This window comes from Numida meleagris, chromosome 7 (assembly GCF_002078875.1).
Source record: "Numida meleagris isolate 19003 breed g44 Domestic line chromosome 7, NumMel1.0, whole genome shotgun sequence".
NCBI classification, from domain to species: domain Eukaryota; kingdom Metazoa; phylum Chordata; class Aves; order Galliformes; family Numididae; genus Numida; species Numida meleagris.
The window spans coordinates 6,838,741-6,854,584 of NC_034415.1; the positions used below are offsets into that span (position 1 = coordinate 6,838,741).

The window sequence follows — 15,844 nt, forward strand, 5'->3', positions numbered from 1 at the left end:
AACACGTCTTTCCACTGTTCAATCAAGGCACACAGTTCATGCCAGAACAATATCATCTGCTTACATCTGGATATCATCTGGTACCTAACATTCTCACTCACAGAATCTGAGATGAATACAAAAAGATGATCTACTTTCAGCTCAGTTATTCCATGCCTCTGGCAGCACCTTGCTGTGGTTTGGTTCCTCCATTTCTCCCAGGCTCAAAGCCCTCTCCCTCCCTCCACCTGGGTTCCTTCACATGCAGAAAGGGGAAAAAAAAAAAAAAGAAAAGATATAGTTACAAAACCATGGCAGTAGCGTGTACTTCTTACAGTCTCAAAAAGGAGAAGTCGTTCAATTGACTCACTAGCCTACATGCCCACAGAAAGACAGCTGAAAGTACACCCGCAAGGAAAATCATTCCAGCTGGCAAGCGAGGAGTAGGTGCCTCTCCCCAGCCTGCTCTCTCACTGCATAACAGGCACCCTCTGCAAGAGATAAGAAAATAAGGAGAGGCCAAAGGAGACCTTGACACTCTCCTTGAATTGCAAAATTGCTCCAGAGAACTCCCCCTCCAGCCACTTCTATCAGGCGCTGCAGAAAGATGCTTCAGCCCCGAAGAAAAAAGTATTTAAGACAATGTATGAAAGACAGAAGTCACAGACAAACGATGGATCTAACAGGAGAGAGAGCCAGACCTTGAATCACAAAGGTTGCTGTGATGGGAGATGCAGCTGAACAGGGGAGAAAATCAGTCTTTTCCCAGAAAAGGCATCGGACCCAAGAACCACCTCGGGCTTTCAGCTGGCAGCCCCAGGCTGCTGTCTGCCTGGGAGCGTGGAGTCAGCACACGGGTCTCAATAAAGTTGCTCATCAGAAACCTTGCTTGCCAGAAATCCATGAGTAACAGAGGAAGTTTTGAAAAGGAACGAGAAAAGGAAAATAGACATTCAACGAATTAATTCCGTGTTGCTTTTTACATTATTCAGAGTATGTCTTCAATAATTTGGAAGCAACAAAAGGGGGAAAGAAATCTACCTCAGCCCCGCTCCCTTTGTACATTTGAAATGAATTGTTCCATTAAGGAAAAAGAGGAAAGTTGCCCAAGGCTCACAATCTGACAAGCAGCAATCCCACAGCATTTCACACTGAGGGCTGCGTGATCCCTTAGCAGGGCTTAGGGGGAATAAAAAGGCAGAGAAAGTGGAGAGAACACCATCCAAAAAGCTAATAAGTACAACTGCTTTCTTGCTGTTCATTTGTTCTTCATTTTCAATTCATCTTCCACGTCCTTAAGTTAAAAACCAATCTCCCCGAGATCTGTGTTCAGTGAGCTTAATTTATCATACCTATAAATATAGGGAAAACAGGAAAAATTTGACAAACGACAGTGGAGAGAAAAACACATCATTTAACTGAAACAATCCCTAAAAACAAAAGCAGCACAAGTCTCTTCTATGAGCTGTATTTTCCTGCTAGCTTATGGGCTGCTTTTGTACCAACTGACAGTGGAATATTTACTTGCTATATTCCAGAGGTTCACCAAGAGCAGCTCCACAAACTCCAGCTTTATCTCAGTGTCATTCCAAGAGACAGTCAAATTCCAGGCAGCAAAAAATGGCGGCCGCATCAACGCGTTTTTTGGCATGAGAAATCAAAACTTCAGACACAGGCCGTCTTTCAAATCATTTATTTCAGTAGGAAAGATTTTTGAAACCTGTACTTCAATTCATTTCAACTAGCTTATGCAAACACGCAGTTTTCACACACACACACACGCACGCACACACAGAGAAGAAAGTATTAAAAATGTTGAAGAAAAAAGGCTAGAGGGCAGCCAAACTGCACATCACTCCATGAGATCATAGTGCAATCACTCGACCATTGCAACGCCTCACGCCAGCAGGGAAGATTACAAACGGCTGCGTTTGCTGCACGACAACCTTGATCCCCCTTCCAGTGATGGTTGGTCCTCGAAGGTTTATTATAAAACATTGATATGAATCCTGGTGCTTTTCACACTTGAGTACAGCAGTGCTTAAATGGATCCGTTCCTGTACACAAGGAGCTAGAGGTGCCTGTGAGCAAGGCCACCTAGAACCCTTTCGTTCAGCATTTATTTCATCAATTTATACTGCTCTTCTGCTCTACCTGCAAACGGCTTTGGAATGATAGGAGAGACGTTCAAGAAACACATTTCAAGAGCAGAACTTACCCAGAGAAAGAAAAATCATATCCTAAGCACACACAAAAGGGAAATGGAACATTCACGATGCTTTAAGCAACTCAAGAGGAAGATCAGGCTCACAGCCACAACCATGCCATGATCAGCATGATCAGGAATTCCAGTTCATTACACCTTTTTTCTTAATAATGTAACTTGAAGAAAACTTGTCAGCTCTCTTCTTCAATATGCGTAGCTAAACTACATGATTTGGCTTTCCTCCCTTAACCTAACCATCCTGTCATCTCCAAAGATGTTCAGAAAGCATAAGACAAAATTTCAAACTATCCTTCCCTTTCCAACATGCATTAACACCACAGTAAAACTGCCATAGTTTTTATCAAGGACGCATCTCAGGAAAACAGAAAAATAACATTTAATTGCCTAAGAACAACACATTCTTTCATTTCCCCTTCCGATGCCTCTAAAGTCTTGCTACTACAACAATCTGCAGCAGTTGTTTCAGTAAAGGATAGTTCTCTCTACCTCGTGTTGGCATTAGAAGCATAATACACACAACTGAGCTTATGGGCTATTATGAAAGAATCAGACAGATTTATTCAGCCTTCTCTTCCCACAAACATTTTTTCCTGTAGTTTTTACATTAATGAAAAGCTCGTAAGAAATAAATCCTCTCATAATTACACCCTTCAATGTTTAAATCAAATGAAATGGGAGAGAGAAGCATGCTCATTTCTAAACACGTGAGCTCTTATGCTCGTGTGTTCCAGGCCATGACTCAGACAATCCTTTTCGGGTTTCTTTCTCCACTATCACATCCACTCAGACACATACCACATAAATTAATTTTAATGAAGTCTGAGCTACCTCTGATAAAAGCTGTATGAGCCCAAGCTACCAAACACTGCTTCATTTCTCTGATACCATTCAACTACAGAAGAAATACTACAGCAACTCAAGTCACAGCTATTTTACACTGACCAAAGCAGCTAAGTTCTTCTGCAGAAACAATGACTGCAAGGCGTGTTACCCCCTGGAACATGAAGGACACAGCACACAAGTCTGCTGCCATGGTACTCTCAGCACTGAAAGAACAGGACTAGTATTCAAGTTAATAATAAGGCACTGACAAACGTCCTCCTTTAACCCAAACACTCACCCTCCTTTTGATACATAACAAATTAGAATGACCATTTTAAAAAGAGGATAATCCCTACCAACAAATTTTATGCCCATTCATACAGCTTCTTCAATTAGAACTTTCCCAACCCCATCAACTCATCACAAGCCATTTTTGGAGGAAAAATGAAAGCAAAAGGGAGGTAAGTAAATAATAACAATGCTTTTAAACCTTGACATTGTAGGCAGAACAGGCAGTTAGCTGATGTGACTTGGTACCAGCACTGGTGCCTTGATGTTATAACAGGCAGCACACTACAGCCAGCCATGGACAAGACCATTGACTTAGCATACAAAAAAAAAATCAAAAGTTGAAAACAAAGAAAAAAGCCACTGACAGAGCCATAAGAAATGACATCCCATGATTTACCTTGATTTGGATAAGATTTGCTAAAGTTAATCCAAACCACAAGATCGATCTGCTGTCTATCCAAAGGGACCTAACCTCCGAGAGTGCCTCAGCAGCACAAAAAGCTGCAATTACTTCTGCTGGAACGGAAAGCGTTTCCTTTTAACATTTGTTACATCTCACAGAAGAGGACTGTGCTGCTGAAAATGCAGAAATGCAACTAGAAGAGGCTGATGCTGCAGGAAAAGAAACAGATGAGACACTGAATTATAGTAGGAAAAGATGGCTAATAAAACCCTGCTGCCTTCTTTTATGCTTCTTATTTTCTTACCGCCAATAAGTATATTTCTATAAACGCTTCCCTGGGTAAAAGTTCAAGTGCTCCGCAGTTGAGTTCGGAGGAGGAAAGTCAATCAGCTGATTCCCCAAAAGAGACCCTGATTCCTCAAGCAACAGGCTGAAACAACAGGCTGTAACGGCATAATGGGGGGCTGCTCAACATGCAGGCTGCTGAGATGCAAAATGTCTGCTGCTCATTTCCTGACCAGATCTTTCTCACAGAGGATATGATTTGAATGGTAATTTCAAAAAGCTAACAGCAACATAATTTCAAAGTTGAGTGCTAAAGCTCATTAAGTATTTACATGCGTTCATTTAGTGTTTGTAGTTCTAATACTCACATCTTGTACCTAAATACTTAATGAATCTTAGCAGCTAGAGCAATATGCCTGTGCCATGAAATGCCTGCAAAATGAAATACGTGACTGGGAAGAGCTCCGTTTACTCAAATTATCAACATTTCTCAAAACTGAATCTCCTAATCTGCTTTCAAAGAATACTAAAACAGAAGTCAGGTTTGAAAAACCTTGTAAAAAATAAGCAAATGAAGTTAGAAAGATAAAAGTCAGCAGTAAGTAATCGAAAATCAGTACCAAGGGCAATGGTATATTTCTAAAGCGTTGCACCAGTTTCACCAACCAGACATTCCCCATTATTCAGTCTCCCCCAAGACTGTTAGCTTAGCTAACAAAGCAGTGAGCGCTCAGCAGGTGACTCACATTGACATGGGAAGCCTTGCCATGGGGATCTACGCTGAGTACTTTTCACTCGTATGCTTGCAATCAAGGAACTGTAAGGGACGCCTTTGATTTCTAACTCAAAATATTGTGAAATTAAAGTGACAAATATTAGCTGAAGAGCTCCATCAGTTATTAATAAAATAAAGAAATAGAGCATTACAAAACAAAACAATCAGTCAACTAACTGAAATTGGATAATAGTCTTACCTGGATAACAGGACCTCGCTGCTGCTGCCCCTTCTCTCTAAGCACTGATTTCAACTCATATTTTTAACCTTCTTTTTTTTAAAATTATGAAGAAAAAAAGCAGAACCAAAAAACACCACTGTGTTCTTTACAGAGTATTTGACTCATCCAAGTCTTTCCAAAGCTTAGCTGAGGCAGTTTTCCCTCAGGGAACCAAACCACCACCTCTTCCTGAGCACCATGTATGTCGAAGCCTATAACATTTCAGCAGTTGTGTTGCCCTATAAGACAACTTGAACAAATATGAGATCGACCACAGGAAAGTACTGAGCTACTCACTGCAGCAAGGGCCAATAATGCTTTCGGTGTTGTCATTAATCACTCCAATTATCTCGGCTACACATTTTAAGAAACTACTCCCATAATATTTCGTCTCTCCCACAGAAAACAGTATTATCTGAGGGAAGAAAACCAAAGACAGTAGGAGGCTTAAGGACAATTACAACTAGTAACAACAATTCATTAAATGATGATTTGTGAACTGTTTTCCCCATTATCCTCCTACCACAAAACCATAATTCAAAGCAGCTGGAACAAACAAAAAAAACAATAATAAACGACACCTTCAGACCTGGCTCTGTCTTTAGTAAAGCTGGGTGATGTCAGGCTGTGGCTCCCAGATGCATGCTTCCTTTCACTGACAGAACAGCAGACACAGTTATGCTGCAATGACTCTATAAGAGCCTATTTAAAAATTCAAAATCCACGGGCTGTTATCCACAATGTTTAAAAAAAGGACACACGCTGCTAAAAAGCCATCTAGCTGTTGAGAAGAAAACACACATGAAATAATTTTTAAAATGAAAAACCAAAACCGACGTTGTGCAAAGTCTACTACAGTAACACTGCTGGCTACGAAGATGCTGTCTTCACTATACACCCAACATAGGTTAACTTAGGTGATGTGTGAATTGAAGAGGGACTCAGCACAAGCAACCCCTTTTCAAAAGACATGACTTCAGGATCAGAGAACAGACTGTTCATTCCCCAAAGCAGGAAAAAAAAAACTGCAGAGGGACACAAATTCCCACACTGCTTGTGGTGTAACTCTGACAGAAATATCCTTCTACTGTTTTCTTTCTACTGAGAGCCAATTCACAAGAACAATTTTTGGAAACATAATCCAGCCTATTGCCATTTAACTCCACATTACCAAGCGTGTGGGTTTTTGGTTTGCTTTTAACTGCGAGGCTGGATTATCCTTCTCTATTTTTTTCCCCTAGAAATCAGAAATTAATCACTTCCATTAAGAGATTAATTTGACTCCGGGGAGAACAAAATGTGACTTCATAGGCTACTACTCTGATGCAAGAAACAAACTGTACATTTTCAAAATAATCACTACTAGTAGAAAACTTTATTACACAGTCAGAGAACTCTGCCACAAACTGGTAGGTAGTTTGTTTCTCTTTAAAAAGGAGTATTCACGGTGGAATCTGCAAGCTTATTTATGGCCACTCAACCACAACGTCAATGAAACATTTACTATTTTTCCACAGACTTCAAAGTTCTGATATCTCAGAGTCCTATTTTGGATAATGTTTACTTGCTTTACAAAGATCGTGTTTTTGAAGATTAAATGAAGACTAATCATCCAGGGAATGCTATCTAGGTGACGTCAAGGAAACCCAAACAAAGCAAGAATCAAAGTTTTTATGCATAAAACACATGTATAAAGCATGTTTCCCTTTTTACAACCATGTTATTTTTCTGAGTAATTTCACTGACGAAGAATTATTCCGGTCAAGGATGAAACTTTGACAGTCCCATGCCTTTTTTCTCTTTGTATTATCCCACCTAATAAATTATTTGCCTGAAGATCAAAAGAGCTTCCATATGTACGATCTACTTTAGGCTACATTGTCAATACCACACGATGTCATATTTTGACCAAGACAGAGTAAAATCAATTATTGCCAAATGAGATTATGAAAGCTTGAAATTGTGCCTCTATCATTTTAAAAGATAGACTCTAAGTGATATTATGAAACACCATACGCTGACAGTGGTCCCTAGCTGATTAACAGATACCCAGAGAAGTAAAATGTCTCCAAGAACTATACCAAGATGTTGGGTGGTTTTTTTTTTTGTCATTCAACCTTCATCTGTAGGAGGCCGAGGTGTAGGAACAAATGGGAAGAAAACACTCAGTTCTGAGCCAACAGTGCTTTCAGTTTTGTCTTTCACGCACACCCCAAGCACCCGAAACACGTGAACTATGCTCTAACCAGGAATTAGGTGACAACGCACCAAAAGCATTCTCAGTGTGTAAGTGCCTGCTCATAGGGAATGTGGCTCCTGTACAGTACTACAGGTTGCAAGCTTACTGCTACTTTAAACTTGCATTTGTGACATTTCGGATACTCGTGGGTCTGACAGAATTAACATCGCTCCAGGCGCAGTATGCCTGGGACAAGCTTCCATTGGGAACTCCTGGTATAGTCCAAACAACATCTCTAGAGTGTGCAGCACCTCTTTTACCCGGTTCATACATCGCTTTTGATACAACGCTTAAATATCAGTTTACTCGCTTTCTTAAGAATACCTAAAAAGGTGAGTTATTTTCAAAATTAGTACAAAGTTAAAAGAAACTCAAACAAGCTACAATCTATTTAACTCAAGCACAGCACCGCCAGAAGTTTCACACACACTATTTGGTGTTTCATTGTTGTTTTTCCTTTCACTCTTTAAGGCAGTGGTTTCCACAGGTCAGTTCAGAGAATATAACGAAGCATGGTCCATGGCAATTCATGTTGCAACTCTACGTTTCATTCAGGGGACCCTAATCCCCAGCCATTACTTGTTTTGTTCAGGGCTCCAGAGTTCAGGAGATCGGCTTGACAGGCCCCGTTCTGGCACAGAATGCAGCTGGCACATTTTCCGTCAGGACCTCATTCTCATTTATGAGATGGTTCAAATTGTTTTTTTTTTGTTTTGTTTTGAATTAGCCTGCTATTCGAAGGTCATCAAGTTGGCAGGAACCTGAGAACAAAAATACAAATAGCTGACATTACTTAGGTAGTAGCTACTTACATCCTAATGTTTCACAGACGATTCAACCTGTTTACACATACATTGTAATTCTCACTATGTCAAAAAAAAAAAGGGGGGAGGAGGGAAGGCTGGGAATACAGCCATCATCAAAGCAGTACAAGCATACTTACAGTTGCAGAAAATGCAGGAATCACAAAAATACCGAACCACTGCACTGTTTATAATTTTATTACCCGGCCTTAGATCTTATTAACTCTGATGAAATTTAAGATTTCGAGTTGTTGACAAAACAACTTTAACATGATAAATCTCAGGACTGAACTACACAAGCAGAACCTTCTCACTTGAGTCCCACGAGTTCGAAAATATTTGGCACAGGTCAGTGACTGATGTAGGCCCTCCAGCATTTTGAGGGCTAATTTACAAAAACAAGGCATAAACACTTGGCTGGGCTTTTCCCATAGGAAACCTGAATGTGCGATGCAGACATCAACTCTCTTTTCATGAATATTAAAAGGTAGCTTGCATTACATAGCTTACGTCCCCATTTTCTCCTTATCAGGAATTTCCCTGACAGCAACAAATCCTGTTTACTCAGGGTTCTAAAGAGCCACTGCATTCCCAATGACTGTCAATAAATGCACAGTCTGGTCGGGTTTGAAGCAGATTATTTCCTGCCTTGCATTTACCTGCAGAAGCAGAAATGATAACTGGGTTAAAATTACATCACTAAAAATTATTATATACAATTAAAAACTATATATGTTAAAATAGTTCCCAATGTTATTCAATTTGGTAGATGTCTATACTCTAAACATGTTTAAACATTCAGTCTCACGCAGTCACACCCTTAATAAGCAAGGATCTGTTTTAAACAGATCTGTAAGGCACCTCTCTAGGCAAAGCACTGGTCAGGAGTAGAATCAAGATCAGGAGAAATAATTCAAAGGATTTTTTTTTTTTCCAAATAGTTTTTAAAAACTCGTTTTGCTTATTAACCAATCTCTATTGCCTAACGTTTGCAGGAAGAGCTGCTGCTTCTGTGGGAGACTCATTAGGAGCAGCTAACGCTGCAAGAATCCTCGTCCTACAACCCCACTCAGACATACCAGAAAACAAAGTATGCAACAAGTAACAGTAACTGAGGCTGCTGGTCTTTTAGAGGTACTTTTTTTCATGACTGCTGTCCTCCTCCCCCCCTCCCTTTTAAATCCTCCATCGTCTTTTCCCCAGGAGGCTAAACCAAGGCCCCAGAGCTTGCTGCTTTAGCATAAGGCAGGAGCTGAATGCTTTAGACAAGTTTGCATTGAATAGTATTTTGCACTGAATAGTATTGCTAAGCCTTTCTGAATAAAAGCTGTCACCAGAAGGCAGTTTTGGGGCCTGCCTGGCAGTCACCACGTTCTTGCAAACGCCTGGCCACTATTTGCTACTACTCCCACCTTCTCCAGCCAGGAACACAATTTTCACTCCTTTGCACTGTCTCAGATACATTTCTGCAACCCTCCTTATTCCTTGGATTTCTGTCAGAAACAGAACTGAACAAGAATACACAGAAGGATTTGGAAAGGCCTTTAGTTTCCCCTTACTCTTAAGCGTAGCCATGTAGAAGCAGACAAGTTCAGCAATACTTTTGCTTCAGGAACCCAACAGATGTGCAAAGAAAGGAATTTGAAGAAAATAGCATTAACTTCAAGATGCACTTGTGCTGATGAAAAAGTCAGTATCGATACAGAGGGGAACAGAATTTAACAGGGCTTGAATAACCTTTTCTTCCTTTTTGATTCAAGGAAAATTCCATTTTTGTTTTCAAAGTCTTTTAAATATACCCAGAACTAAATAATTTTTATATTTTAGAAACACACACCGTCAACATAACTATAAAACTGCCATTTTTGAATGGGCAGTGACAAAAACATTTTGTCTGAGACAGATTTTTCAGTATTTCTTCCATTTCCCAACTTTCCAAATTGCTCTAAGGTAGCCTCACAATTTTTCTTCGTTACTACAGGAGCTGTGAGGGTTCATTTTCAAGGAGACAAACAGGAAAGCTAAGCCAAGTCAATAAGCAGGTGAAATCAATGCCCAGGCCTGTCAGAGAAGATTGCTGTTCAAGTGAAGCCATCAGTTACAGCTTGGTCCTCTGGACGCTCAGTCAGTTCTGAGCTTTTAGCAGCTGCTATTTCTTTCTCAGCATCTTGTTCTCACCTGCTGTCTGTTGCTTTGGCAGGCAGCACTCAGGTGTTTAAACCAGAGCATCGCATTCATTCTGTTTCCAGCTTGAAATTTGTATGAATTTCCTAAGTGAGAAAGGTAGGGGACAAAAAAAAAAAAACTTAGGAAACACAACAAATACTAAATTTAAATCTCATCTACAGTCAAGGAACTAAATTTGAACGCTATGAAAACATGCAATAGCAAAAGGTTCTTGCAACTTTATACTTTGACTGGCATATGTGGAGGAGCTTAAATAATTGTTTGGCATAGTGCAAGAAGTCACAGCTTGTCTGTCTTCCTTTTGGACATTTTAGACTTCAACTAACACCAGTGTCAACTAGGAAAACAACAAAACATTTCTCAGAATCATATACCAAAAACATGTTTTTGTTCAATGCCACTCTTTCATCTTGGTATTTCATCGTAATATTTTTAGTAAGTGCAGGACAGCACAGAAATGCACTCTAGAAAGCTACACTTGAAGATCTTTGAAAATTATTCCTAAATATATTGACATGACAGACTATTATTTTCAGTATCTCATGTTAGACAGTGCTTACTTGGATTCAGAAAGGCCAAGTATTACAAAAAATGTTTCACGTTGCCGTTGCTGAGTTTAAGCTGACAACCTTAAACCAGAATAGACACTCAGAAATAAAATGTACTCAGAGTGAAGGTAAATAAAAAGAAGAATGTTAAGCTCCTTTATCACAACTGCTCATAATGGTCTTTGAGCATGGTTTGAAATACTATAGAAAAAATGACAATTTCTTCAGTTTAAACTGAAATCAGGGCACTCACTGTGATGGAATAAAGGAATTTTTTTTTCTTTTTTTTCCCTCTGGCTTCTCAGTGCAAAATAGTGAATTTTACTGTTTTTCCTGGCAATGGCAGTGCAATTTGAATAGCTGTTTTGTTTTGTGGTTTGTTTTTCATTTGGAGGGGAGAGGGGCCTGGTCAAGCATCTGGTATTGGCTGAATAACAAACTCTTTTTATTGCTACTTACGTTTTCATCTATGTAAAAATGCCTCTGAATGGCTAAACTAAATATAGTTTGAAAGAATGAAGACGAAAACTTAAAATAAAAGCACAAGTTGTTAGTTTGGACAGTACTTAGAACTTAATGAAGGAAGACCAAGGTACACAACTGAATAAAAGTAAGATTCCTTCCAGTTTCATTTAGGTGAGTAAGAAAACCTCAACAAAAATCAGTGTTTATTCTGGGAACCACCGTGCTCTTGCTGTGAGTGCTGCCTACCTTTCTCAGAATCCGTCAGTAAGAAGAGATCTGGATGTTCAGGGTCATCTGCCATCATCACCATCCAGCCCACGACTGACACACTCTTACTTGGGGTGGATTTGAACTGAAAATACAAGCAGAGGTGTAAGCTAGCATAAAGCCTTAGCCAGACTGACCAACTGCATAGAACAAGTATTCAAAAGAGCAGTTCCTCTCGGTGTTACTGTTGAAGACAAAAGACTATCGTCAGAGGAAGCACAGCACTTAGTTTTAAATACATTTAATTTTACATGGAATTAGTGAATTAGTATTACCCATACACTGACATACCTTGTATCTCCAGCTCTAAGCAAGACAACTGTCTCCCCTATGCTGCTCCCTCTCTCAAGGCTGGCTGTGGCTCTGGGCAGCCTGGTCTAGTGGTTGGCAACCCTGCCCATGGCAGGGGGGTTGAAACTCGATGATCTTTGAGGTCCTTTTCAACCCAGGCCATTCTGTGATTCTATGATTCTTGACAGCTTCTTTGTTCCACTCTCCTTTTCATTCAGCTGGGCAATATTATTTTTTACTTCTCAGTACTCTTCTCTCAATTCCAGGCAACTTGTCTATTAAACCCCACCTTACCCATTTTCAGGCCACTAGCTTCCTTTTCCCTGGTCTTGTTATTAGTAGACCCTCACAATTCACCTCCTATGGCTTGCTCAGATACTGCTTGCAATCCTTCTTCACCTCTCTGCTGTGTCTCATGGCAGACTTACAGCATTAGGCATCAAATCTCTTCTGGACCATTTTAGAAATAGTTTTACTATTACAAATCCAGTAAAAAGGGAGCAGAAGAATCATTCCTCCTTTCCTTAGTGAAAGGAATCATTCCTGCTAATTAGTTTGAGAGTATCACACTCACTCTAATGTCTGTATAAGCTTACCTACCTGGGACCTGTCCAACACTCTACATTTTAAACCTCAGTTTAAAATACATTAGAACTTTAAATGAGCAAACGTTAGGTCAATACTTGAAACATAAAAAGTATTTCAACTAAGTACAAAACAATTTAAGAGTCCACCCCTATCTTCTAAACACAGCATTTATGTACTGTCATCATTATGTTGCTATAGTTACACTTGCAGGAACCATTCCACAACAAGCTCCTACCAGTCATATTCAGCTAAACTATTTAAACATCAGTGGAAATAAAGCTTGGAAACTTTGAATGGATGCTTGAACAGACAGCTGAAGTGTAAAAGGGATGAAGACTGTTCTTCCAAAAGACCCGCCTGCCAAACTGCACAATGGAGGGTCTCTTTTGATACCACTATGTATAAAACTGTGGGAAAAGACCATTCCTTAGAAAAATCTGTAGATTAAAAATGAAGCTTTAAGTCATTCTACTGCTTCTGGGAGGTAGACAAATTTAGTAACAGCTCATGAGATTAAGAAGTAAATTACATAGCTGTATCATTACATTTACAGCTGGATAACAGTTTCTTTCCATATACATTCAGAACTTAAGGACTCAAGACACTGCCCTGAAAAATAAGATGACAACTTGCACTTAAAAGGGATCTGCAAAAGCAAACTTCAAGTAGTCCCACAAAGCATTAACAGGTTAGTTTTACCAAAGTGGAAATCTGTGCCACTAAGAATTAACTGCATCCATTTCTAGAGTGTCATCTAGAATGACACATTTGCTCTTTCCTATCTTAGTCATATGTTCCAATAATAGGTGTGCGATATGCAAAATGATCACATGATTGAAACTGCCAGAGCTCGCTTGTTTCATTTTTACTGCCATCTCAAAAACACTTAACGCTTTCAAAACAATAAGTTAATCACAATGCTTCTCTGGGAAGTAAAAAGCTCCACACAAGGAACACATTTCCTGCTAGCATCAATCCATCATCACGTGAAGCACATGTCAGTTTTCCATTCCTTCGCACTGCTGGATTTGTATTGCATGTTTACACAGTCCCCCAAGGCAGTTCATTCTCCACTGATGCATGGAGCCATGCTAACAGCAAGTTTGCTTTGTTAACGTGAAGGGAATGAAAGCTTCATTGTGATTTCATGTTCCTGGCTCCTCAGCTTTTTTTTATACATGCCAGTGGAACAAACTCCTTATGATACGCATAGAAAACCATAGCTCTAGTGTAAGGCTTCACAAAACTAGATTTGTTGTCGCTGTTCTGAGCTGAAAAGTATTTATACTTAAATCAAAAAATTCAATCTCCTGCTGAGCTAATATTCAAATCATTCCCTCAGCCTCTGAGCAACAAATAACAAGTTTTCTAGAGTGCCAATAAATGGGCATAATCCTGAATACAGAATGCAAGGGAAGGCTTGGAATGAACAACAGTTCATTCTTGAGTGAAGGCTCAGAAAGTCTCTGTTGCTTTTCCAAATACCTACAAACATGGAAAAATCTCTCATGCATGCTATGTTGTCACAGAAACTGGCAAGGTTTTTCCATCCCAATCATTATGAACAGCTTTTAATGGATGTTTCTCCAGGAGAATACTTTCTTTTTCTTTAATACTAACTTTAAGCTGCCTGTTTTTACTGTTGTCCTTTTCTAAAGCTGTGCAACTTACTGGCTTGATCACAGATGTGTGCTCATCGTTACAATTTAAGCAAATGAAATAAAACTTCCAGCTTCTCACAAACATTCCTCTGAGATTCTCCTGTAGCTCACCCTCTGGGCTCTGAAGTCTGTGTGCGCAGTATAGACAGTTTTCCATTACTATAGTCATCACTGAAACATGCTCCTTATTTAAAATACCAAGGTCATCATATCTATTGGTCTGTCTTAGCAGATGCAACCCAAGAAAATGTGTCACATCCAGGTATCTACAGTATCCTTTAGAGTAGATGCAAATCGACAGCACATCCTACACTGGAATACTCTTTTGCTGTTGACCACAGACTTGAGAAGAGACAGCTTGCCTGTGTTTAAAAGGGAGGTGATTTCTTGTCCTTTCTGCTAGATTACATGCCATTTTTATGAGGTAATTTTCCAAAGAGGTTGGCTACTTTAAGCTTGGAACTGCTTTCATTGTCAGTGCATTCCAAGTCTTCAGTCTCAGTTGCCTGAAGCAATAGCAGCAGGATAGTCAAAAGCACGCATGTAATCAAGACTTATTTACCATGAGAGCTCTAGCCAGGAACTTCTATATAGCAGACTAACCATTGTTTGTTTCTACTATTCCCTTCCACATCACCGAGACCTTGGGCGAGGAAGTTGCAAAGACAGATGTTTACATGGCAATGGTAAGCGTCTAGAATATTTTAGCTAGGTAAATCTCAAATGTATCCATCTCAGAAGAAGAAACCTGCTTCCAAGTAGATAGCATCACTCCTTTAATCCATTTAATATGGACAGTTACAAAACACAATCTAGGTCTAGCCTCAAAACTATTTAGCAGAATGGATCTCCGGGGAATGTAAGTGGACAGTGTTTGCATAGTGAGCACATAATGATACACCAACTATCTACAGCAGGTCTACTCTACAATTTATTCTACTTCAATTAAACCTGCTTTCTGAAATTGTAGCCAAATGTGAACAGAGGCACGACACTTGAGAAATCTTTGCAGACTCCAGAACAAAAGCTGAGGCTTAGTACAACCACCCTCAAGTGAAACCGATACCCAAGCACCAAAAGCTGTACTAGAAGTGTAATACAGGCAAACTAGCTGAACAGAGTTCCTGACCATCTATGATTAAGCTGCTTAATAAACTGGAGCCTCTCCCTCTCCTTTGTTATTAGGTAAGCTTTCACCTTAATTTCACCATAAAGATTGTACTCAGAGTGATAATAAACTCTTGAGAGCAAAGTATGTGTGTACTTGCTGTGAACGATTTGTTTAAAAATAAACGACAGCCCAAACTGTAGCTGATAGGTATTACATTATTTTCATCATCCCCGCACCTGAGAAATCAAATCAGAGACCTGGGCTTCCCAACATGCTTTGCATCTGTGAACAGAACAAGTTGTGTTCACTGCCCTCAGCAGCTAAAATCAAGACATCCGTTGTGCACAGAAAGTCAAGGCTGTGCTGGACAACTCACTCCAATTCCACATGAATCCATATCAACCTTGAATTTTTTTTTTCATTTTTATTATTAGTTTTTTCACCTTTGCTATTGTTCTTACTTCATTTACTTTTCCTAAAGAAAGGGCAAAGTGATCTACACTATTAAAATTGTTATGCTGAAGAAAATGGATGAACAGATGGAACACATAAACATTCAACACCTTGACTTTCCAAACAACACAATTACCAGCCACACAATTCTTCCAAGCTTTCTTAACCCATACGTCATTTAGACTGTTTTAAAATATTTATACACAATCTCAAAATAACTTCTGATTGA

At 39.5% G+C, this 15,844-nt stretch overlaps 1 protein-coding gene across 12 annotated transcripts in view; it reads right to left on the bottom strand.

Moving 5' to 3' along the window:
- The window catches only part of RALGPS2 (Ral GEF with PH domain and SH3 binding motif 2), a 141,216-nt gene continuing 127,029 nt past the window's right edge, over positions 1,658 to 15,844 (bottom strand). For all 12 annotated transcript variants that reach the window (XM_021404115.1, XM_021404114.1, XM_021404112.1 and 9 more), the window contains 3 exons: positions 11,491 to 11,596; positions 10,223 to 10,314; positions 1,658 to 8,002 (listed from right to left, as the gene is read on the bottom strand). In XM_021404115.1, coding sequence (XP_021259790.1) covers positions 7,973 to 8,002; positions 10,223 to 10,314; positions 11,491 to 11,596 — 228 coding nt within the window. In that variant the 3' untranslated portion in view covers positions 1,658 to 7,972. The remainder of the gene's footprint in view (positions 8,003 to 10,222; positions 10,315 to 11,490; positions 11,597 to 15,844) is intronic.